We start from the raw sequence: 25152 nt of genomic DNA, 5'->3' as shown, positions 1-25152 counted from the left end.
TTTATACTTTGCCATTTTTATGTGAGATTATTTTTACCAATTGTGCCTCTCTTTTACCACTACCACTCCCTTGGGGTCATGTCAGCAAAGTTTGGTTACAAAGCAATTACATGATCAGGGTTGTGTCTTGTAATAATATCCTCAATACTTGTTATACAGTAGAAAAACATGTGGGTATTTATAGAGCAACCAGATACTCAGTATTGTGTCATACGACAAGAGAGCCAAGTCATAAACATGAATGTAGGAACAGAGAAAAACCAAGAGTAACACAAAGAAAACAAAGTCATACTGTCTTTTTATTAACTTGCAGTGACTAGATTTAGAAACTATGTCTGGTTTGGTATCTCCTGCCCACGTGGGCAGACATGAAGCAGAGAGACTGGGGCTGCAGCCCAGTTCCAGGGCTCTTACCACAGTACTCACTGGCATCTCTGAGAAAACAGCCATAAAACAGAGAATATCTTCAACACAGATGCTGACATTCCTCACCACTACCATCACACACCCTCTGGAAAAAAGGGGGTTTGTTATGTTTTCTGCCATACCACCGGCGCATGTGTTTTGGAGAGAGTTTCCTTTATTCAGCTAGGATGGGTATTAGTAAGGAAAAAATGTGAAGTTTTAGCTCTTCCAGCAAAGACGTACAACTGAAAGCAATCATCAGCTCTAAGCACATCAAGCTGAGCAGACTGAGATGATTCTGATGGCTAGTATAACCAAGTTTAAGAGTTTTGGCTTCTGGATACATTTTCATTCACCATTGTCGATAACGCCTATTTATTTTTCAGCCTTCAACAAAGCCTCAGGTTTCACCTCATTCATGTGAAAGACAGGAAGACAAACAATTTATGTTTTTTTTTTTTAAAGCAGGGTAAACACAGTGGAAGCAATCTGGCACTGACACAAGTAATTATAATGTGAATGCTGTTAGTTTTGAATATTATGACACCCACTTATATAAGCTTAAGATGTAAGAACTTTAAAGCAAATAACTCCTTGTTTTTCTAGTCTTGCCTTATTCTTTACTTCTGGGTATTTTAACTTCCATCAAACGTCGACCCTGCCACAGAAGCAGCTCCCTTAAAATCACAGGTCATGTGATATACTGTGACCTCTCACATCTGAGCTCTTACCCATGGCTCACCCAAAGCTGTTGTCTTGACCCCTAAAAAAAAGGCCATTGTTAAGGTCATTTCTGAGGGCTCATGCTCACTTGACCATAAAATCTATCAAGTTTTATTATCCAAAGCTGACTTTTATCAAACTTTACTTTGCCTTTACTTTGAACTTTATAGAATTCTCACCTCCAGGGCATCATAAGCACATAAGCACACACACAATTGAACATGAACCAGGCCTCTGGTTCTCCTTAAGATAAGATAAACTTTACTGATGCCACAAACTGAGCGTGTAGATGTACAGAAGAGAAGTGGAACATATCTGGGAAATTCCTGTGGGTCTTTTGATTCTTCTTTTTTTTCCACTGTGAAAACTTGTCACCATAGGAATCCATTTTAGCAGAATGACTTCAAGCTGCACTGAGGAAACTACAAACTTTTAACAGCTGCCTTTCAAGCCTGCGGAGGGTGGTGGTAGGGGGCTGATAGTGAAAAGAACAGTGGATTTTAGAGCATTGCTTAAGCTCAGTCTGGTACACGGCATATTTTTAGCGCTATGTTAACTGTCTTACTGCTGCCTTTATACTGACTAATGAAAGTGAAACATGTCTTACGAAAGCTAATGACAACTTCTCAAAGAAACATTGTAGGCGATTAAAAAGTTTTGTGGATATAACCTCATTTTTAGTCTGTAGTCATTTTCTGTATTTCACAGTGTAATACTGCCAGCTGTTCCCAGCATTACTGTAAAGTGTAAATGCATGTCCTCAGCTATACTCTGAATTCATGAAATTCCCATACTCCTTGCTAACAGTGCCCGTTTGTACCTTTAACCACTATAACATCACAACGTCTGACAATAAGATAAAGATGCTTCTATATTGGCTTGTTGCATGTAGTGCTTAAAAGCAAGCTGCAGTCAACACAGTGTCCTAAAACTGAAATGATTTGTCTCATTCAGTGGCTGGCAGTCTTCCTCTCTGAACGTGACACACCACAGCCCATACGTCAACACATCACAGATGGATCCACAGTTGTCCCTGGTGAGAGAATGCAATCTGTTGTAGACACTCTTAACATTGCATATATTCCACAGAAGTCTTCAAACAAGCTGTGGATGGCTAATGAATGAGCTAATGTAAACTAAACTGCCCCTTCCCTCGGGCCTTCTGCACGTCTTGCAGTCTTTTTCTTCATCTCCTCTTCCTTTACTTTCATCCAGACTGGCCTACCCTTCCTTTCTAATTTCACATCTCTTTACTCTTCCCTTTGTTCCAATTCTTTACTCTTCCCCCTGTCTTTTTTTTTTTAACCCACCCACAGCCTAGTGGGTTCAGTGAGTTGGAGTATTCCCCCCAGTATTAACAGTGATTCCATGTGAGCCTGTGGAATTTCCTTTATACTGTGTACAGCAGGTCCTACTCTTCTCCTGAAGGATCCTGTTGACATGTTTTCTTGCGTATACAATGATCAGGGCAATATTACTGAAGAGGGAAAAAAATGGAGAAAAATTGAGGGTTAGGAACACAGAAAATCCTCTTATTAGTGAATTGCATGATTCACTTTTATTAGGGTTTCAGCTTGACCTCCACTCATACACATTGAGATGTGCACATATACACAAACACTGGGACAGATACACAGACAAAATAACACTGAAGCTAGAAAATTATAAACACAAGTATTAATTTGCTAAAGCAAACAAATAGAAAACTTATTAACATGTCAAGCTTTGGATTTCCTCTCTTTAAATTTGGAAAATATAATTGGATCCACTTCAATATGATCAAGCCTACAAGTCAATCCACTGTTTTCCAGCTGGTAGTTGCAGGAATATATATATGCTAAAAGTGTTTATACTGTCATCCAGAATTTTTGAGTTTTAACAATGTCCCTGACATATGTAGCCATGTACAAGAAAATACAGACCTCTTTAAATATGCCGGAGAGCAGCAACAGCCACACAGATTCAAACTGACATGTGGAACCAAGAAAACAGTTGCATGGTGAACATCATGTACACAAATACCCTGCTGTTTAAAAATAAAATATGTGTGTAAAATCCCTCAAACAGACAATGACAAGGACATTCAACAAGCTGGCAGACTTTCACTTCACCTCCTGGTAAAACAGAGATCAATTTATCGTCGCTGAGCCCTTGAATCTGTTTATCTCCAGCAAGGACGTGCCGACTCAGATTATCTGGAGAATAAACAGTGTATTCTGTCACTGTGGGTTATTTCAATAAAACCTGATGAACTTGGATGCATATAAAGAACTGATTTCATTCTTGTGGTGACAGTACTGGCTCTTATTTATCAAATATTTAGCCGTCTGAGTTTCTGCTGCAGAACAAATGATGCAAACTGTAGAGTTCCTGAGCTCATCAGTGTTTAAAAGGCCAGTCTTTCATACACAAGAACTAAAATTAACTCGAAGGATCTCAGCAAAGACAGTGTTAATCCTCTCACCATGGTGAGATTCATAGTGATGTGCCTCCCCCAGACATATAAAATAAACATACTTATAAGTTATGACTTCAAGAAAGGAGAGTGACCTGGGTCAGATCAGTGTTTGGGCATTGCTGTCATTCCACACGTGCTCCCTCTTGAGTCACTGTTAGTCTGACTTGTATAAATGTGTGTGAGACATATATCCAACTGTGCATGCCAGGTGTATCTGTCTGTACGTGTGCACACATATGAACTCTATACATGTGTGTCTTTGGAAATATGCTGCTGGAATCCAGCACACTGAAAATAAACCACAGGCTCAACAAACAGGAGAGGTCGTCGATCCCTGTGCTGCTGTGTTGGAGAGGAGGCATTGTGGGCAAAAGAAAATGTGCTACCCCCTCTGCTTTCCTGTCTGCAGCGGGAACAGAACGCTGTGACTTCTCAGTGAACCATTCAGCATTACCCCAACCTCGTGTATGAGGACGCAACATCCAGGGTTTGGTTTGGAGACGCTCAGGCCCAGGAAGGAAGCTTGTCCTTTGGGGAGTCACCCTTGGAAGTCAAGGACCTGGAGTTCACTCAAGACAAGCCTGTTAACTTCAGCACTCTCCAGCGGAGGGTTGTATGGAGGAATGAATAGGTCTAAAGGCAAACATGCATTCTGCAAGAATGTTAAAACATTTGTTTCTTGAGATTATCAATCCTACTTGGTACAAAGTTGTCAGTGTTAACTGCAGTACAATAAATCACTGCAACAACTACCATAACAGCTCATTACTGAGAAGTTTGAACATTCAAATTAAAATAATAAGTGTGACCTCATAGATTAAAAGGCTAAAAACAGCATGTTCTCATGCTCACTTTGACAGTGGTAACATGCTGATGTTTACCATATGGGTAACATTTTCTTCTTACCATTAAACATGCACATAGGGTGATGGAAATCCCATTAGTTCTCCAGGTATTTGTCCATAAATCAAAGGTTTGATCTGTTGGTAGCACTAAAGGAGAAGGTCAGGGAATCATCAAAGCCTTTGGGATTTAATGCCTGGAGACTTTCTGTTGGAAATCTAATGGAAATGCTGGTAATAACTATTTTTAAATCTATTTCAGTCCAGACCAATGGGATGAGTAAACCAACATCATGGTTTTCAGAGCTGTAAGTACAACCTTGCTGTTGCTTTTTACATGCTGCCCCCTGGTGTTTTTATTTATATGTCTATTGAGGAGGTAGACTTGTTGGTTTTAACAATAGAAGTGCCAACCTGTTTTTGATTATTAGTTCAATTTTGTTTATTAAAAAAATGTTTTCATTGTATATCCCTAAACTGAAAATACAAAGGTCAGTTTTCAGAAACTTTAAAGGTTCTGCACTTTCACTTAAGGTTTTGTATATGACCGGACAAAATCAGCGGTTTAAACAGAAAACATCTGTTAGGGAGAAAAAAAAAAAAAAAAACATTTTCAAAGAAAATCTTTAATATGCAAACTGCACAAGTGGTATAGAAACACATTTGTTCACAAATAACTAGAAAATTTGTGTTTTTCATTTTTTATAAAGTTGAACATAATCAGAAACCTTTGGTTAATTAAAATGTGAAAGTCTGTGCATACCCTGCTGAGAGATTTCATATGCATGACGGCTGCATTTTACCAAAAACAGAGTGCTTGCACACACGCGTGCGTGCGCACACACACACACACAGTATATATACACAGGTATACATACATGGTTACATATAAACATATAATTACCACCATTTTTTAAATTGTACTTTTAAATCTAATACAAACAACTCAAGCAAATTAGGACATCCTATAAACAATGATTTTCACCAGGATTCTTTTATTTTAGAAATTCTTACTTCTAAAATCAAATGTGTTTGGAATACTTGATTTGTACCTCATACCAGCTGATAAAGAGTAATGGATATTAGAAATCATATATGTACCACTTTAACGGAAATTGAATTGAAACTTAAATTTAACTTGGTTAAGTATTTGAAATAATTTCCCAAATTTTAAAATGTTTTGTTAATCAAAAAAAAAAAAAAAAATCATTCATTCAGTCTGAACCTTGGACAGTTCCATTATTTGTTTTCTTTGTTGTTCTTCAGGTTCTGTGCTTCAGAACAAATCTGAAATAAATTATTAAATACAACATTAAAATGCCAAGTCTCAGCTTTAAGTTACAACAGGTTTGGGAGTGGCTTCACATTAATCTGAAAGTGTTTTTGTGAGAGAGTGAATTGCATCTTTCCACAACCAGTGACCTGGTTGTGGAAAGATGCAAAAAAAAAAAATGGACAAGCAAATGCTCACATGTGACCTTTTAGATTAAGTTGAGGTTGTCTATCAGTACAAAGAATAAAGTGATGAAAGTGATAAGAAAGGCGGTTGGTTTGCCAAAGTCAAAGGTTAGGTATAACAGAGGCATAAATCTTGCTAATGACTGGACTTCAAGGCTCCACTTTACTTCATGGCAATGCTCTCCAGGATGCAAGCATATATGTTTCCTTGTCACCCTTCAAATTTTTCCTCCAGGCCATCCTTGGCTTAAACTTAATCCCACTGAGAACCATTCCACTTACTGAAGATCAGACTAAAGGCAGGGGGACCCCATGATAACAGCTTATAAGGCAGGGCTGTAGCCTAGGACAGCATCACTGGGGGAGATACAATTTTCTGCGGATGTATGTAAGTTAATACCTTCATTAACTTTACCACAAAATGCTGAATAGTCACATTTATCTGTCCAAACAATTTTGAACCTATAAACTTTGGCCAGCATGTGTTCAAATCTTGCACACAGTTCTTTAATATGCTACTATAAACCCACTTGATTTGAAGCTGAGACTTTGTACTTTATTGAAGCATCTATTATTTTAGAACAAACAAAGTGTCTACTTTAGGTCTGAACTGTCATGAAAAATCCCACAACAGCTTGCACTTAAAAAACTAGGATCAGTTTACATTCATTAAGCTGAGTTGTTCCAGTTGTGATGGCCATGAATAGATGCATTAGTTTGTTCTGGTCCCAGGTTGCGCTGGCAGCTCTTTGTACCTTACAATGAGGTTTCCTTGGATTCCTGCTTTACAGGCTTGAAGGTCAAGATCTCTGTGAAGGTGTGACCTAAAGAAAGGAGCACAGCAGGATATCAAATAATAACACATAACTCACACTGTCCACCTCATTTCCTCTCTAGCCATCTGAAATTACATCCTCAGTACTTCTTTTTTTGTCTTTTTTTTTTAATCCATTAGCCAAAGACTTCATTGGCTCTTTCCCCCTTTTACCCTTACGTTTCCACTGGTCCAAAGTCAGCTCTGCGTTGTCTAGTGAGTGATCATATGGCTGTGCTTCCGTCTCCTCCTCTGGGTCTCTAAATTCAGTGAAGTAAGGCAACGTGAGAGCTTCTGCGGCAGTTACCCGTTTTTCTGGATCCAGCAATAACATGCGCTCCAGCACGGACACGGCTGAGTGAGAACGGAAAAATGAGAACAGAAAATCCAATTGGAATTTGTTTACCAAAATGAAAGCACATCAAATTAAAGGGCTGAGCATGTAATACCTTGTGGATTAGTTGTGGAAAACACCTTCTGAATGTCTTTTTTTTCCATTTTTGTAAGACCTTTGAGGTAGGTTTTTGCCTAAGAGAAAACAGAGAAGACAAGAAATAGGCATATAGATATGATTCCTTATTGTATATGAGTAGTGTGTTTAAAAACATAATAATGTACCAACAAATGCTGATAAATTGTCCAAATCTGCCTCTAATTCTGAGGACCACAAGGTTTTACATTTTTTGAACTCACATCCTCAGATTCTAACTTTGATATAAATTCCTGTGATGGTGTTCCTGTGAACTTCATGATCTCAGTCAGCTGATCCAGGTCTGAGGAACAGACGTCAAGGTACAAATAATATAGTTTTATGAATCACAGCAAAAGAAAAAAACTAAACAAATTACAGATTAAACAAAAAGCAAAACTATAATTGTCAGCCTTATAACTGTATAAGCCTTGAGGGTCAAAGAGATAAAAGGATACGGTCGCTGCCTCGAAAAAGAGGTTTTCCTTTCAACATCTCTGCCATGATGCAGCCCACTGACCAGATGTCCACTGAGAAAGAAGAAATAAAAAAACAAAGCTGATAAACACCATACATTCAAGACAGGTCTGTCTTCAGCAGCATTATGTACATAAATGCATTCTAAAACAAAGTGTTAACAGAGCTCCACCTAGTGGATCATACCCAAGTTTACACCTGGCTTACTAAACACGTTTTCAAAAGAGTAGGGACATGGTAGGATGTAACAGACAAAATATAAATGAAAAATAAACAGCACTAAAATATTATTTCTATTCTTGTTACTCTTCTGTTACTTGGATGTGTATTTTTCATTTAAAAAAAAATCTACAAATGTATTGGCCACTCTCTATTTTATCATACAGAATTCCACAAAGACAATCAGCCACTGAAGAATTAGCAATACGTTACTCATATCTGGTTTGATAAAACAAGAATGCAATGTAGCTGTGAAACTCCATAAAAAAATCAGTCAGATCTGAGAAAATTTCTCACCTAAACCTTTCAGAATCTGACAATTCCTTTTGTACAATAACTTTAGTATATTTAATGGAGCCATGCAAGATTTCATAATTCAAATTAAATTCAATTTTATTTTATTTATAGAACAAATTCACAACAACAGTTGCCTCAAGGCACTTTGTCCTGTAAGATAAAGGCCCTACAGTATTACAGGGAAAACCACAACAATCAAACAATCCCCTGTGAGCAAGCACTTGGCAACAGTGGGAAGAAAAAACTCCTTTTAAAGCGTAAGCGACCTCCAGCAGAACCCGGTTCAGGGAGAGGCAGCCATCTGCCGTGACAAATTGGGGATGAGGGGTAAATTGTCCAAGTGACGGGCCCTTGAAGGACATAGGTTAATATCTGGAACTTTTTAAGTAGCCTTATTTGTTCCAGCACTTTTGTTCCCTAATAACACATTTAAGCTCTGTGACAAAACTGCAATCAAATTGATTTTAAACACACTCCAAATGTCACAAGTTAAAGTCAGAATCTTGCTTTTGTTCAGCAACTGAGCATTAATAGGATATATCATAGTTTTAATATCAAAACTACTCAAATTTAATGTCTATGATGTAGAAAAATATCTAAAAAATGTCAGGTTTGGGGTTTTCTCTGTGATTTTTCTCTCCTCGTTCCCACAGGTGGAGAACTGGTCTGGTCTGTGCTCCACCCATGAGCAGAGCTGCTGTTCCTGGGCTTGTATCTTTGCACCTGCTGTGGTTCTACTTATTGTGGCTGTGTATTTAAGGACCTGCTGTGGCTGTCATTCTTCACCAGTTTCTTATGTCCACATTGGTAATAACTTGGCTCTCTCAGTCTTGTGTTTGCTCTCATGTGCTTCGACCTGTAAACCCAGTGTCTTTGTCTGCCTACTGTCCTTTGGGAAACCAGCCTGTGTTCCCTCAAGGAGTCAGGAGTTCACAGCCGGTCATTGATCGCTCTCACAGCCAAACATGCTCTGTGGATTCACACCTGCTGCTCACCTGCCTGCCCACTTTCCACCGACACTCTGCCACTCACCTCAGACCTCCACCTGCCCACCGATACCCCCATCCCAAGCTCCGTTCTCCCGTACTAACAAGTAAAACTGCATCTTTTCCACTTTCTCCATTTTGGTAATTCTCAGAACTAGACTGCCTTTATCGAACAGTCTCTCTTCTTTGTTCCAGATGCCGCCCGAGGTCTCCAGTAACAATTAGAACTCGCCCCTTCTCCCCACTGTCTGCCACTGAACTTTCCTGCCTTGTAAATAAACCTTGGCTGCAAGTCTGCTCCTTGGGTCCAAAAATTGTGAAATTGTGAAAATAAATAAATAAAAAATCTGTCTGTACAGTTGTCTCTCAAATATATCCAGGTACCATCCACTGTCATAGACAGCAGCCACACAGTGACCAATGTTAACTGGTAACACTGCTGGTGTAGTCACAGTAATATTGCCCAGGCAAACTGGGGCTGGCTGCAAGTTTGCAATCATTGCTCCAGGCCCGTCACATAAGCCTTTTCCATGGATTTTTTTTCCCCCCACAACAGGTCATCTTGTGGCACACATCCTTTGTGAAAACACCAGAGCACAAAGCTTGCTGGGTGTTGACTCTTTATATTATATTCCCATGTGGACTGACTTCATTGCACCAGCTAAGCTTCACGTCCTCGTGGCGATCAGATAGGAAAACCCTATTTTCATGACATCTTGTTTTATTAAGACTGGGCATGCTGCTCATGACCTCAGCAAAAGTTCAAACTTAATCTTGCAAAGCACACCTTTTAAAACGTTGTATACATGTATAGTGCTCGCTCACTCTGTATTATAATGGTTTAATTCCTTCAGTAAATAGAATGTGAGTAGCAATGTTTGGTGTTAAAAAAAAAAAAGATACAAGATTTTTGACACAGAAGGAATCATAGACTAGGGAATGTGCCTAGTATCAGAATGTAGGTACATAGGAGAGCTTAATTTAATTTGACTAGCCACCTATGGTGATAGGGTCCTTGAAAGTTTACCCAAAATGCACTTTTTGTCATGGTCCTTCAGTCCTCCTGTGTTGGCTCACCCATTCTTTTTGTCTCTCCTCCTTGCTTTCTCTCTTTTCTCTCTCTGTCTGTGTTTACTAACCACACCCTGTGTTTCAGAGGTGGATCCTTCCTCTGCTCCTGCCCTTCAATCCTGCACACCTGGAGTTGATGAACTCACTTGTGACTAATCATCTGATTGCTGTTTGGCTATTTAAGATGAAGGAGGGCCTTCAGCCAGCACTGGATTGTTAAACTGGAACTAGTTAGTGTGGTTGGCTCCTTCTTACTAAACATTTGCTTTCATCTGCTCTGTGACTGTTTGCTCTGTTTGTTCCAGCTCGGTCTATGAGCGAGTAACCGAGTCAGGATATTGAGTCCAATCTGCTCCACAGACTATAACACTTTATGTCGTTTCATGCACTGAATTATCAGAAATCAGATCAAGCATTCAGGGTACAAAGAGACTTGGTACTCTTTATGTCATAGCAATTGAATTGGTGCACTTTCTGCTTTTGAAAATTTAATGGGACTAGCTCCTGTACTTAAGTTATAAGGGCTCAGAAATGCTGGAAAAATTCAGCAACATAAAAAGCACCAGATTTCAATCCTGCCCACGTACTCGGAAAGGGAGGCATTCACTGATTTTTAATAGAATGACCCAGCAGCAAAACACCTCACAGTTTAGGGTTAATTTAAATGTAAAGCTAGACAAACTCATCTTTTCTCTGTTTTTCCTACAGCTAATCCACCTACAAGCATCGGGCACAGTTGAGAGAAACATCTAGGAAATGGAGTAAATCACACTGACTAAAACAACCAATTCATGCTATTAATGATTCAGTGCTAATAGGGAGCACTGAGCTTGACACAGAGATGAAAGATCACAGTAACGAATGCTTTTTTTTTTTTGCCCCTAAATGAGCTCTACATTACCCGTCTGAGTGTAGTGCATCCAGTTCAGGATCACCTCTGGGGCTCTGTACCAGCGAGTTACTACGTACCCCGTCATCTCGCTGTCTGCCTGCCTCGCTAAACCAAAGTCCAAGATCTGAAAGAGGGGAAAAAATCATTAAAGTAAAATATCAAAGTCCTACTGGGGAATTAATATAAGAATATACAAGTCGCAATAAGATTTTTAACTGTGAATTTATCAGTGTGTCATTATAGAACCCAGTTTTGATTGTAGATGTGAATAAAACAAATAAAAATTGAGACATGATTGTTCTCTTATCATGGTGTGTTCATGTGTACCTTGAGCTCGCAGTCTTGGTTGATAGCAAGATTTCCTGGTTTGAGGTCCTGCAAATGTTGATATGACAGACAAGCAACAATGCACCATAATAGGAAGAAAAACATCAAAAACCACTTAGATTAAAAAAAAAAAGTTATTAACACAGTTTTTATCTCACATATATGTATAGTGAAAATACATATTAAAGAGAGCCTACCCTGTGAATGATACCAGCAGAATGGATATACTGTAATAAAGGAATGCAACAAGGATTCAACCAATTGAGTATTTAAATAAAGTAATAATATACTGGCAGCAGATCAAAGTAGAGCTCCTCACCTTAAGCCCTTTAAGCATCTGATAAACCAAATACTGAATTTTTTCTTCTGAGAGCGTCTGCAGCTTCATCAGCTTCCCCAGATCCGTCCCCATGAACGGCATCACAAGATAACTTGGAAAAAGAACAAATAATCTCGATTTTAGACTTTACAGCTGCCTTTGAAGCTTTTTTACCAAAAGCTTTGCACAGCACAAGTTAATATCTCCCTGCTCCCTGTCAGAGTGGTAGAAAAGGTACTTACAAATCCCGAAATCTGTCCAAAGAGAGGTCAGCTGTAAACACATCTAACAGGCCAATCACCTGCATCAGAAGGAAATCACATCAAATCAAAGTTCACCAGGCATATGCTTTCAAAGTAGTTCATTTTAACACGTTCTGATTTTTTTTTTTTTGAGTATAAGAGTACCTGAATACTTAAATGTCCATATTACATCCTTATAATACTAAACATTGACTGAAAAAGAAACTGTAGAGCGTGTTAATACTGTGGCTCACATTTTCATGTTTCATGTGCTTGAGAAGCCTCAGCTCCCTGTAGGCCCGTTTTGCAAAGATGTCAGACTGGAACGGTCTGTAGAGCTTCTTGATTGCCACCTTGGCTCCTGTTCTGGAGTCCAATGCAGAGCTGAAGGAAACATAAATAAAATATTGTGCAAAGTTTTGAGATGCCTCTTTTTTTTTTTTTTTAGATTTTCTAATAAAATGGGAATTTGGTGCATCTATTTATTGAAACATACAAACATAAATGGAAATACAGTATATGAGGCAAAAACAGAGTTTGTACAATTCTAACAAGTTTGAAAGTCAATATTTAGTATCAATACTTTTTTTTTTCAACACAGCCTGAACTCTCTTAGACAGCTTTCTAGCAATTTTTTCAAGTAGTCTTAAGGAATAGTTTTCCAGGCTTCTTGAAGGACATTCAAAGCTCTTCTTTGGATGCTGGCTGCCTTCTGTTCTGTTCTCTGTCAAGACGATCCCACACTGCTTCCATAATGCTGAGGATTGGGCTCTGGGGAGGCCACTCCATGACTGATAGTGTTCCATTGTGTGTTTTTCTATCCACGTATGTTTTTACTACATTGACAGTGTATTTGGAATTATTGTCTTGCTGAAAAATGAATCCACTGCCAATCAGATGCTTTCCAGATGATATTGCGTGATGGATCAAAATCATTTCTGCATTCATAATTCTATCAATTTTGGCAAGACCCCCAGCGACACTGATTGAAATGCAACCACAAACCATGACACCATGTTTTACAGCTGGTTGCACCTCTCTATTGACCTCCTCCCTATTTATTGCTGATTAAAACCTGTGCCACTGAATTTCAGTCCAGTTCTTGTGTCATTTGGCATACCTCAGCCTTTTCTTCCTGTTTTCCTTCCTTAAGAATGGCTTCTTGACAGTCACCCTTCCACTGAGACAATTTTTGATGATGCTTCAGCAAAAAGTAGATGGATTAACTGAAGAGTCAGATACATCTCTTAGGTCCTATGTCAGGACTTTGCTGGATTTCTTTCCTGTTTCTTAAGGACATGACTTATGTCGACATAGGCCACGTTTTCACCTAATAGCACTTTAGGGATCACCTTGTTGGTGCAAAACCACTATTTTATTGCTATAAAAATGTGTTATCTTTCGCATTTTTCTTAGATTCAGCTAAAGAAATAGGAACAAATTATGTGGTTTTGTGATACACCTTAAGATACAATTTAAAACTGGTTCTTTGTGAAATTTTCTGTTATGAGTAGGCACAACAGTGGTTCGTTGCTTGAGTTAGGTGCCTCTTTTATGCTTTAATGTAGGGGTGGCCAACTCCAGGCCTCAAGAGCCAGTGTCCTGCAGGTTTTAGATGTGTCCCTGATCCAACACATCTGAATCAAATGGCTGAATTACCTCCTCAGTATGCAGTCAAGTTCTCCAGAGTCCTGCTAATGACTTCTATATTTGACTCAGGTGTGTTGGATCAGGGACACATCTAAAACCTGCAGGACACCGGCTCTTGAGGCCTGGAGTTGGCCACCCCTGCTTTAATGGTTCATAGGTCAGTGTTAACTGGCTTAACAAACAAAAAACATCTCTTTGAAAATGGTTAGGTACAAGGCCTGGACTGAAAATGAGTGAAACAGCAGCCAATGTCCAGTGAAAAACTTTGAAAGACCTTCAGAAAGCCTGGAGAAGTATTACTGAAGATCATTTAAAACAATAAAAAAAAATAAAAAAAAAAATACAAGAAAGTCTGGCTCGTTGGAAACAAAATGTAAAGAAATGAGGAGTGACCTAAGACTTTTACACAGTACTGTACATAAGCGATGGCGTGAGACACGTTTTAAAAATAGCCCATTATTATTTCCTGTATGAGGAAATCTAGACAAGGAACTGTCTTTTGATAAGCAAACGTATTCTCCCTGTCCTCTGGTTTGGCTCTGTAACTTTTGATCTTCGGTTGAGGTATTGTCATCTTTAGTCCAGATCTGTGTTTACAGGCAAACACCTACATGCTCTGACGTGGCTCAGGAGTGATCGCTGTCTGAAACGGAGTTGTTCATGTGTTATTAAGTTGTATTCAGTCGGTTAGAGCAGTTCAGTGTCCGCCCAAGACGTTAATCATTGATAACAAAGGCTCCGCATGCTGCGAGATGCACAAAGGTGCCTGAAAGGCAGCTTTTCATGACCGTGTTTTAGTAGCGTTGCTATTTCACACGCAAATGCGCTGCTTATAATTAAGCTCTGTGGCTGTCAGGGTGATTATGGAGAACGCACAGCGCTGGTATTGCTGCAAGTGTCTCCATCATACAAGGAAGTGAAGCAGCATGTGTTCAGCGGGGCGCAGATACTTTTTCTTTTGTTTGGCTGTGGCACAGTGCGGCCGTCTGTACGGCACCATCTGTTCCGTCGCTCTCTTTGTTTCACTGCTCCAAATCACTCAGCAGCTCTTTCGGTTTTTAGTTTATTCCAATTGCTTTAAGATTTCACTTACCATACCGTCCCGTACGCTCCGGTCCCCACCTGCTTCAGATCCCGGTACCGCTCCGGAACTTCCCATAATGTTTTGTTGATTTCCAGGCGGTGATAGCCGGGTCTAACTCGCATAGTCATCTTATCTATTCAAAACTCAATAAGCAGTACAACAGAGGCTCTCTTTTTTTTTTTTTTACTTGTTTTGACTCTTCCGGCGTTACGCACTCATTGTCCCAGATCCCACCTATGCGCTCACCCGCGATCATTGCGCAGCTGTACTCAGGACGCACCCTGAGGTCGCCAAAAAGCCACTCCCGAGTCAAGACCTACAATTAAAAAAGAAGAAGCGACTGCAATGTGAGAACTGACTTAAGACGTGGCTTTGAAATGCTTTGCGCGAGTATAACATATGCTTAACAACCTAAAAGACGGCTTTAATAATATATACAAACGAGTGACAAATTAAAGGTAAAACCGCAACCCTTGACCTCTGCAGTGAGGGGATTGTTCTGTCCATAGCATTTTCCTGGCATGGCTTGGGGCCCTTTGGGGCAAAGCGTCACTGCAAACCAAATAAAAAATGTTGAGAATAAACATGTTCACCTAATGAGGCATTTCTGTCCAAATGAGAATGGACTCTTTCAGGATGGCAATGCCCCATCGATAGAGCAGAGGGAGTCACTCGGTGGTTTAATAAGTATAGATTTGATGTGACTCGTATGCTATTGCCTTTACAGTCCTGTTGCCTTTGTCGCTTGTGTGTTTGTGAAACAGTTACCGCAGCCCACATTTCTCTGTGCTCCTAGGAGTAGCCTACAAAGAGCAAACGTTTCAGGCTTGTTGAGACATGAACATTACTCAAGCCTAGAAGTACAGCGGTGTGGTTTTAGAAATTCTTGAACGTGTCACCAGGTAACAGAAGCAGGAAATAAACATAGCAAACAAACTGGAAATGCTACATTGTCACGTGCTCTGTGTGACATTTATACAAGAGGAAAAGATTAACCAGTATTCGTAAATAAACAAAACCAAAAACCCACAATAACTATTGAGCACTCAGTTTATTGATTAGGTTAAGGCTAAAACTGTGGAAGAGCTCAAACATACATTTCATATAATGTATATTCAACAAAAGGTGCAACATGATGTGTAGTGCTGATGCCTACACAATACAGTTAATACAAATCAATGAATGGTTGTGAATGTCTTTTCCTCTTTGTGGCACACTCTACAAATAACTTCCTCTTTCTGTGTGGCCACAACCCGAAAAAGTAAAATGTAACATCCTGTGTTCTCATTTATCCTTCACTAAACTTATTAAACACCCCCCCCCAAAAAAAAGATGGATTACAGCTGTGGTTCTATACCTATGAATGTCGACAGATGCAAAAGACAATGTTTTCTATTACAGATATACACATATTGTGCGTGTTTATCAGCTGTATATTGTGCATACTTATCTGATGTGGCTTTTTAATCAAGTACAACACCACCCTTGTACCCACAGATATAAAACCATCATTACACTCTCACTCTCGAACACACACTCGCACACATTTTTTGGTATACGTTGGGCTGACACCTCACAGTTTGTCAGAGCCAGACAGGTCACTGTAGGACTTGTTGCCTGACTCATCATTTACAGCTTATTAAACACCAAACAGATGGGAAAAAGTTGAGTTTGAGTTTCTGTAAATGAATTGCTTAAACTGCACATGTGAGCAATATTATATATAAATTCATATCTCTTGCATCCATACAATTTTACCCACTTATTTAAGGTTGATTTGGAAATGTTAAACTTATTTAAGGCTCAACAACTTTAAAACATATTTTAAATTTTATGTATTTGCATGTAGAAACAAACTCAACACAGTGCCTCTCTGTTTCGTGCCATCTAGCTTGCCTATGAGGTGTTGTGCCTCATGCTGACTTCCTTGATGCTCCCTGCCAAAATAACAGAGTTGCATAGCAGTTCATAAAAAGGTTAAAAAAAAAAAAAGAAGTGTTAAACACCTTTACACTCTCTCGTTAGTTTAGGCAGGGAAGCTTACAGTCAAGGAAGTTACTACGAAGATCATGTGACACAGATTTCACGGGCCCAAGCTGGGGGCTTGCTGTCATAGGGCACGGGATTTCTGGCCGTACAGCTAGATGCTCCTTGCTGTTGCTCCTCTCCTTCATCCCTTTCTCCCTGTGCGGTGGTCCCACCTCCGCCAACCCACGCAGGGAGCTCCAGACCTGACTGTGAAGAGAAAGGCTTCTCTAGAACCTTGAGGACCTGCTGGACCTGCAGCACAGAAGAAGTGAGAACAGATGAACACCCCGAAAGCAAAAAAGTGAAAAGGGAATTAAAGGCAAATGAAGTACAGTGAATACAAAAAAAAAAAAAAAAAAAGTTCTTCTAGGGAAGCTGTCAGTATTTTTCTAACAAGATGTACAGCAGACAAACAATTATGTTTCTACCCAGTAAAAAATTCACAGCAGACCAGAACCTGACCTCAGAGAAGTCACCATTCTCAGCAGCCTCTATGGCATTCTGGGCAATGTAGTTTCTGAGTACCACACGAGGGTTGGTGCTGTCCATCACCCTCACTCTCTCCTCCTGCACAGCCTGCACATCACTCTGGCCTTCCAGCTCATAAGCCAGACGTTTCCTGTGGCAGTGATAATCAAAACACTCCCTCAGAGAACTGCAGTCATGGAACAACAATCACCTCGACGCACGTTTCCTCTTTTTTGTGTCGGCACAATTTAAAATAAACCCTCTAATCTGGTCCATGCAGTTCCTCCTCTGCTCTTGTTTTCCATGCTTTTCTCTCTTGCTAATAAAAGTTACTTGTCTCACCTATACTGAGTGATCCAGCATGTCCACTCCTCAGCCTGTTTGGTTTTCAGCTCGTCCTGGCTCGTCTCCATCAGATCTTTTAGTTTGCTGAGTCGCTCCAACTGCCGTGCTATTGTCGCTCTGTCTGAGATCATCTGGAACAGCATTGGGTTGCTCTGAGCCATAGAAAGCAGCATTGCCAGTTCACTGTGGATACAAAACATGACTGTTATAATCCTTGTTACTCACTCACTTAAAATTCTGTGTTTATATTTAGTTTAGTCAGTGATTAGTTTGCATGCATAAAGCAGACATTAGAATTAAGACACAGACTTAAATATTTTCTCTAGAACTGGTTCACTTGCCAAATAATGACCTTAGCTAGCTTTGTGTGTGCATTTCAGCTGCAGATTCTTTCCACCAAATTTTCTCTCCAGTGTGCAGAGACTGGTTGCTATTTGGAGAAAACAAAACACTGCAAGCAGGTACTATTACCCTTATCGTACTTCAGGAATTTTTAAACAAATTTAATCCATTCAAATCACATTTTAACAAAGATATCTGACTGCAGTCATTCAGACCTAGAATGTCAACAAAGGCCTTAAAGCTGCACCAATTAATATTTTAAATAAACAGAGAGGCAAACTCCAGTTTTCCTTATAAATAAAAGAAGAAAGATGCTCCAGATAAGCATTTTAGCACCAGAATGAACACCATGTTAAACAGGCAGTAGAAGCAGAATAAAAATTACAGCAGCAGCTGTTAGTAAAGACGGACAAGGTCGGCAATGCCTATAATTTATCATCCATGTTGAATTCACCACTGTTGATATATTTGTCTTCTTTAAAATGGTCATGTGATACGGGTGTGAAGGATCTGGGAATGGCATATGGTTACTGTTAAGACCCAGCAGGCAGCAGACATGGGTGTCATTTCCAAAAGTCTCAGTTTCTGCTTGCCCAGACTAAAAAGAACAATCCCAGTGCGTTCAAACCCAAGCAGGGCCAGAAATGCTTCCAAAAGCCCTGCTAAAGCTTTAGAGCACCTATTTCTTACTGTGATTCTTTTACTTTGTCTTCAGTGGTGAGCACTGTCGCCTCACAGCAGGAAGGGCCTTGGTTCGTTTGTAATTCTCCCTTTGGCTGCATACCGGCTACTCCAGCTTCCTCCCACAGTACAAAGACAGGTAAACTAGTGATTCGAAATTGGCGGCAGGTGTAAATGCAAGGATGACTGGTTGGCACTCTGTGTTAGCCCAGTGGCAGACTGATGACCTGTTCAGGGTGTACCCTGCCTCTCGCCACATTACATACAGGATATGCTCCAGCCCCCCTGCATCCAGCTAAGAAACTGGGTGAACTGAAACATTAATATCAGCATTTGCATCTTTTTCTGCTGCCTTCAAGTGACCAAAAACGTGTATTAATGCCGCTCTACGAAACCTCAGACTGATGCACTGTAATACATGTATTTAATTTTTCCTCCTCCATGTATCAAATAAAACAATTATATGTGAAGCACTGAGAGTGCAAACTTCCACCAAGGCAGTTTACTCTGAGCAGTGTTGATTTTTAAGGGAATAGTTTAGTATTTTGTATATATTCATTTTGTGTCCTTTGTTCTTTTTAAACAAGCTTTAAGAAATTTGTAGCGCAGTAAAAACAAGTACTGAGCGCAGGCTTTTGTTAATTGCTCTGTTGAACCCATTTTAATATATTTTATATAATTTTGAGTATAATAATATTTTTGGATTCATTCTCTCTCTCTTGAAAATAGTTTCTTTAAAGATATTTTGAGGAAAATGAAGAAAGGCAGTTGTGAAATGTAAAAGTGAGATCAGAGGTCAAATATGACATGGCATTTGGATGCAAACTATAATGTGATATTTGGAATCCCCATATACCAGTATCATTTCCTAAATGTTGACAATACTAACAATGACATTAAAAACAGTTTTAAATAGCTCTATCTAGCATTATTATCACTTTGACCTTGAGCTCAATCCATCAACCTTGAAGGAGAGGTCAAAGGTCGAATGTGACGTGATATTTTAAATCTTTATACAGTACTTTCTATTTATTCATAATACACACCACACTTGTAAAAATCATAGCTTTAATACTAATAAAATTATTAAAATGACCTTGAATACCTCGGTTATATGTAAACCAAATTTTAATGGATTGTTAACATGACCCCCCACCCCCCCACCCCAACCCCTTTCAATGCTTTTTGAGCTATCGTGTTTACAGAATGACATGCAAACACTACCAAAAACATAACCGCTGTGGTGGCAATAATAAAGCCTCACTAGTGGCACCCAGAGGCTGAAATGTGCACCACAGCGAATAAAGCTAAACATCTGACAGTCTCACCAACCATTTTTTTTAATATTCTTATAATTTTTAAGTGATAAGTGAATTTTTCCATAAAAAGGATCTTTTTTTTCCTTTTTTTTTTTTTTTTGAGCGTTGTGCCAAACACAGGTCATCAGTGCACCCCCGTGGTTTGGGGTGCGTGAATTTACAAACTCATATAAAAAAGGTACTTTACAGTACTTTACTGTTCTAGTACTTTTTTGCCCATTATTTGCAATTTATTTCTGGTCTCATTTTGTGTAGATTATAATATTAATTTATGTTGCACATGAACTTGTGCAAAACTAGTTCATGACGTTACATAATTGCGTGTATTATAGAATTATTTCATTATCAGAATGGTGAGAATTATGCGTCACACCAAAAGAAATGTGATTCATTTTCTGGCACACATGAAAATAAACAGCGTTTTTAATGACTTATTTTCTAGGGTCCAGTCTTACACTAACATGTAGATGAGAGAAACTTTTTACTCTGGCAGGTACCATGAACCACAAATTTCCATACTAAATAATCATAGTACTCTGGCTAATGCATTAGATGTACTCCAGATGGACACAGTGTCCAACTCTGTTATTAACATGTACCTGCAAGAAACTTTACTATAAGTTTCATTTACAATGATTTCTGAAACCATCTGAAACAGACAAAACACACTGGGCTTATGTATGCAGTGGTATGGCTATCAGCTAGCTCACCGTGGATCCATTGTTGGCTTGTTGGCAGCCTTGAGCTCCTCTAGGGAGGCACACTGCTCCATCAAGAGATCTGTGGCTTTCTTGACACAGTCCTCTTCTCCCTCACCGTCTCCTTCAGTGGGACAGGAAATCTGACTCAAGCTACGGAAGGTGTTTGTGAAGTCAGCACCTGTAGGAGAGAGGCATAAAAATGTTAGATACGCAGTGCTGTACAGTAGCAGGCAAAGGTTTGGACACCTCTTCTCATTCAATGGTTTTATTTTTTTTTTCCCACCACATTGGATGACAATGCAGACAATTTTTAAATAATGAAAAACCACTGGATTAAATGATTTGTCACATCAGACTCTCTTACTAAGCAGTATACAGAATTGTCCCACCTGTGTTGTGCATTGTCTGCAGCAGTTTGGTGATCAGGATCTCATCCTCAGGGTCTTCCTTCTTCAGCAAACCCAGCTTCTTCTTCATGTTCTCCAAGTAGAAACAGTTATAAAGATCCATGTATTCGTCCAGAACAGCCTCAGCCCGGTCTGGTGGCAACTCTGGAGCAAGAGCCTCTGCTAGCTTTACAAGGTTCCACCTGCAGATAGCCGGCTGAGCTTGGTAGGAATATCGTCCAGAGTTGTCAGAGGCATTACAAATAAAATCTGGATCAAATCTGAGAGAGATAAGAAAAGGTCAAATAATGTTGGATTATAATGATTACCGATTCACTACCCCTTTGAGCATGATGGTGATGAATAAATTGATCTAACAAATGTGAAGGGTATTTAACTTGAATTTTTTTTTTTTTAAATGCATACAGTCAAACACACCAGATGTCTAACCTGTCCATAAAGCCATATGGACCATAGTCCAGTGTGAGTCCCAGGATGCTCATGTTGTCTGTGTTCAGGACACCATGACAGAATCCTACACACTGCCACTGAGCCACAAGTCGAGCTGTACGAAGCACCACCTACATACAGGAAGAGATGAAACAATCCCTTATTACAGATAAATAGGTGTCATATTTCTACAATCTAAAAACATCCCTTAACAGAAAAAGATGATGTCTTTCTACTTAATGTGAGAAACCTAATTCCTTGTTTATAACTAATCTCATCTAGAGCTGAGGACACAGACACTCAGCACAGGGAGTCACTGAATCTAAAATCTACAGCAGGTTAATAGGATATGTGGATACAAATGTCCGTGGCTTCAAATGTTATTCCCACCCTTCAGTCTGCTGTGAAATGAAAATCTTGAGTACATACTAAGCTTTGATTTACAGCAAAATTTCACAGTTTGGGATTTACACATTGACAGATGAGAGTGTCACTCATAATCTGACCTCTCTAAAGAAAGCCACGTTCCTCTCCACCCGGTCTGGGTAGTTCTGTTGGATCTCAGGGTAGAACACCTCAATGACATAATCCATCATTTGACCTCGGATCTCATCGTGTCCATAGCTGGGACCCTGGCGGCCTGTGAACTCATCAGCTGGCTTGAAGATCTCAAAGGATCCAAACCTGCTCGGGTAGTGCAAGACGAACAAATCCCATGTAAAGATCAGGAGAAACTCAATATATGTGAGAAGGGCACACAATGTGCACCCACCTGATGAAGGTGGGAGCAATGCGGAGGACCACAGAACATCTCTCATTGCTAGGGTGCCCATTGTAGTACACATCACGTATGACCCTGCTGTCAGATGTCACTACAGAGCCTGCTCTGGTGGTGGGCACACCCAGAAAGAACATTGCCTCGCTGCACAGGAACTCTCTTATACTGGAGCGCAGGACCTTACGGCCATCAGCTTGTCTATGGAAGAGAAAGGGACTTTTTTTAATACGCAATCTTTTATATTTTCAACTCTCTGGTTGTAAAAAAAAGAAAAGACAGATTAAGTAACACTTATTCTAAACCTAATAAATTCAGCATAACCTTGCAAACACAACCCAAACTGACACGGAAAGCAACCCTTTGTACCTGGAGTAAGGGGTTAGTCCAGCTCCTTTCACCTGAATCTCCCACCGGCCACTCGGATTTTCTCGGAGCAGTTCGGGATCTTGGCCAGGCGGGACCTTCACCTCTCCCAGGTAGCAGGCCGCCCCGTCGCCCAGCTGTCCGGCGAACTGGCCGAACTGGTGGCCGCAGTAGCAGTGTGCGGCGGGTTCAGAGCCAGGCATGACTTTGGATCCGCTGAGATACTCTGGCCCGAGAGGATCGTTCATAACTTCCTCTCCGTCCAGCCCTAGCAATGCTATTGCTTGGTGGGACACAGCCACGAAGCGGGGCTTGGTCAGTGATTGAGGCTTCACCCGGGAGAAACACGCTCCTTTCACCAGCCGTACCCCCGGCTCTTCAGATGGATCCAGGGGAAGTTTCTTGAGGGCGACGTTGTCAAAATCGAGCCGCTCCAGCGAGGAACGACTCATGGCTGGACCCATGTCGTCCATCCCAGCCGAGGAAAGAAGTCTGAATGCGGATACACCGGGATGAAAGACGCGTGACGATCCCAGACGAGGTCCTAAATAAGCCATCCAAACTAGGCCATCTATCTGCGTCTATCCGCTGGCGCAGTTGAAAAGTAATCACTAATCACGCTTTCATAATCCTGCAAGCTACAGCGGATGTTTGCGAGACACGGGGTCACATTACTATTCGGCCGACTGGAAACAAACGAAATACGGAATAGTGTTTCCCGGATCACGTTATTCCGTTTTAAAATAATATTTTATTCTCACTGATTAGCCAAATAATAATAACAATTTGGATAAAATTAAAACGACTGGACTACAACAGTTTTGAGACAAATATAGTTTTTCTTTACTTAAAATGTTTTTAAATTCCATTACTAAATCAAAAAACTCACCGTTTGGTATGTTTATATTAATGACAATACAACAGGCTATGGGGAAATAAATCTTACAAGAAATACAAGCATTCATACAGTTTTCATGGCAGTTACAGTAGACTGGAAGCTATGTGGGAGAGATACAGAGGACATACTGCAGAGGAATGTCGAGCCTGGACTATATCTGACATTTTCTTTCTTGGTTTTATGTCTGTGTAGGTTTTCAGTCATCCAGGTCATTTCTTGGTTTTCTTATCAGTTGGAAGACAGATTATGCGAGTTACCCAAAATATGGATAACATGCACAATCTAATTATATTTTCAAGTTCACGTTAATCCCTCATATCTTTACCTCGAAATGAATGTCGGTACAGTTTGGACTCCTGAATTATGATTACTAGAATATCTCATATGACATATTTTAAGGGAATTTCATGTAGTGAGTGTTTACAGGTACAGTAAGAAGCTCTACAAGGGATACAGCTCAGCATTGGGCAATGTAAGGATCAAAGGCAGCAGTGATAAAAGCATAAGGCTTTATCTCCCAAATCTGACCGGCCTCAGTTTCCATCATAGTAAAACAGTCATAAAAACATGACAGTTCATTTGAGTGAAAGAAACATATTTTGTGATTTTCATCATTTCAGTCCCTAGTTTAATTTCAGACTGGGAAATAATAATGCATATATTCTAAAAGTACAAACAGTTGGCACTCTGAATATCAGATGTTTTCTCATAATGGTTTTTGGAGACTGCTCTCCTTACATGGTGCATATATTTGTGAGGGTGCCTCAAACTGGAGGTATAATCAAGTCTAAAAATTACAAGCTGATGCACTGCTCTTCCTGAGGCATATTTAATCCTGTTCTGTATGAATGCGTGATGACAAAAAAAATGTAGGATCTCTATGGTACTGTTTCAACTGCAACCAAGTCAACACAAACCTTTTAGTATTGAGAAAATAGGCAGACCATGTAATATCAGAAAGACATCCTCTTTTTAATCTTGCATTGGCCTTTTGTATGTGTAAGATGCATGTAACTTTTTTTTTTTTTGCAGTTTTATTTAGTTTACCAGCTGCAATATGAGGCACTTGTCTGTTGATGTTGGCAGGACTGTGCACATAAGAAATCAGCCAAGTTCTTCTTATGCTAATTCTGCAGGAGTTTGTTTATGCAAATATATTGAAAAGTATCGAGAATGAGCAGAATGACGGTCAATGTGATTCAGACATATTTTAGATGTTCCTTACAACCTGTGGACTAGTCTATGCACTGACTATGTGTAGTATTTTTTCAATTGTTTGTTATAGTTGCAACTGCATTTATTATTTATTTTTAACCTTTTTTTTCCACCTCTCCCACCTACTGCATGTACAGAACAAGACTCAACCAGTCTGTAATAAAGTGCTGAACTTGAAACAGGCCAATTACCAACAATACTGGTGGGGACTAAATGAAGGACTTAAACAGCATGACTCCAGAAGAGGAAAAAAAAAAAAAGCAGGGGCAGGTGATCAGGTAATCAAATGAAAACTGTGCCTGTGAGTCCTTTGAAGGAATGGTAAGCAAAATATAAATGTACCCAAAAGGAATTATTGGCCTTTGTAAATTTTACAAAAATGCATTATTTGCACAAAATATGCAAGGTATATAATAGTACTGTCATGGTTTCTTTGGCAGTACAG

General features: G+C 39.7%; 2 protein-coding genes and 1 long non-coding RNA gene across 3 annotated transcripts; 1 reads left to right on the top strand and 2 right to left on the bottom strand.

The window, feature by feature from the left end:
* Positions 1-2090: 2090 nt before the first annotated feature.
* LOC115782156 (uncharacterized) lies at positions 2091-9478 on the top strand. The gene is made up of 5 exons (XR_004020119.1): positions 2091-2164; positions 4691-4736; positions 8816-8969; positions 9066-9255; positions 9344-9478. It is a non-coding gene; the product is annotated as an uncharacterized LOC115782156 (long non-coding RNA).
* Positions 6421-14986, bottom strand: mapk12a (mitogen-activated protein kinase 12a). The gene is made up of 12 exons (XM_030732202.1): positions 14743-14986; positions 12254-12383; positions 12000-12058; positions 11758-11869; positions 11636-11665; positions 11439-11486; positions 11121-11235; positions 7628-7699; positions 7394-7473; positions 7150-7228; positions 6881-7054; positions 6421-6710 (listed from the first exon to the last, which is right to left on the bottom strand). The coding sequence occupies exons 1-12, from the start codon at positions 14859-14861 to the stop codon at positions 6643-6645; spliced, it is 1086 nt and encodes a 361-aa protein (XP_030588062.1). The 5' UTR covers positions 14862-14986; the 3' UTR covers positions 6421-6642.
* Positions 14987-15765: 779 nt separating this feature from the next.
* Positions 15766-23289, bottom strand: selenoo1 (selenoprotein O1). Its single transcript, XM_030730884.1, has 9 exons — positions 22598-23289; positions 22226-22429; positions 21960-22137; positions 21454-21584; positions 21007-21284; positions 20627-20795; positions 17572-17757; positions 17224-17380; positions 15766-17013 (listed from the first exon to the last, which is right to left on the bottom strand). Exons 1-9 carry the CDS (start codon positions 23149-23151, stop codon positions 16792-16794), a joined length of 2079 nt encoding a protein of 692 aa, XP_030586744.1. The 5' UTR covers positions 23152-23289; the 3' UTR covers positions 15766-16791.
* Between the last annotated feature and the right edge of the window lie 1863 nt (positions 23290-25152).

The sequence above is a fragment of the Archocentrus centrarchus genome, chromosome 6 (genome assembly GCF_007364275.1).
Source record: "Archocentrus centrarchus isolate MPI-CPG fArcCen1 chromosome 6, fArcCen1, whole genome shotgun sequence".
NCBI lineage: Eukaryota > Metazoa > Chordata > Actinopteri > Cichliformes > Cichlidae > Archocentrus > Archocentrus centrarchus.
Note: the sequence above shows the minus strand (reverse complement) of the source record. Positions and strands in the feature narration are given on the sequence as shown.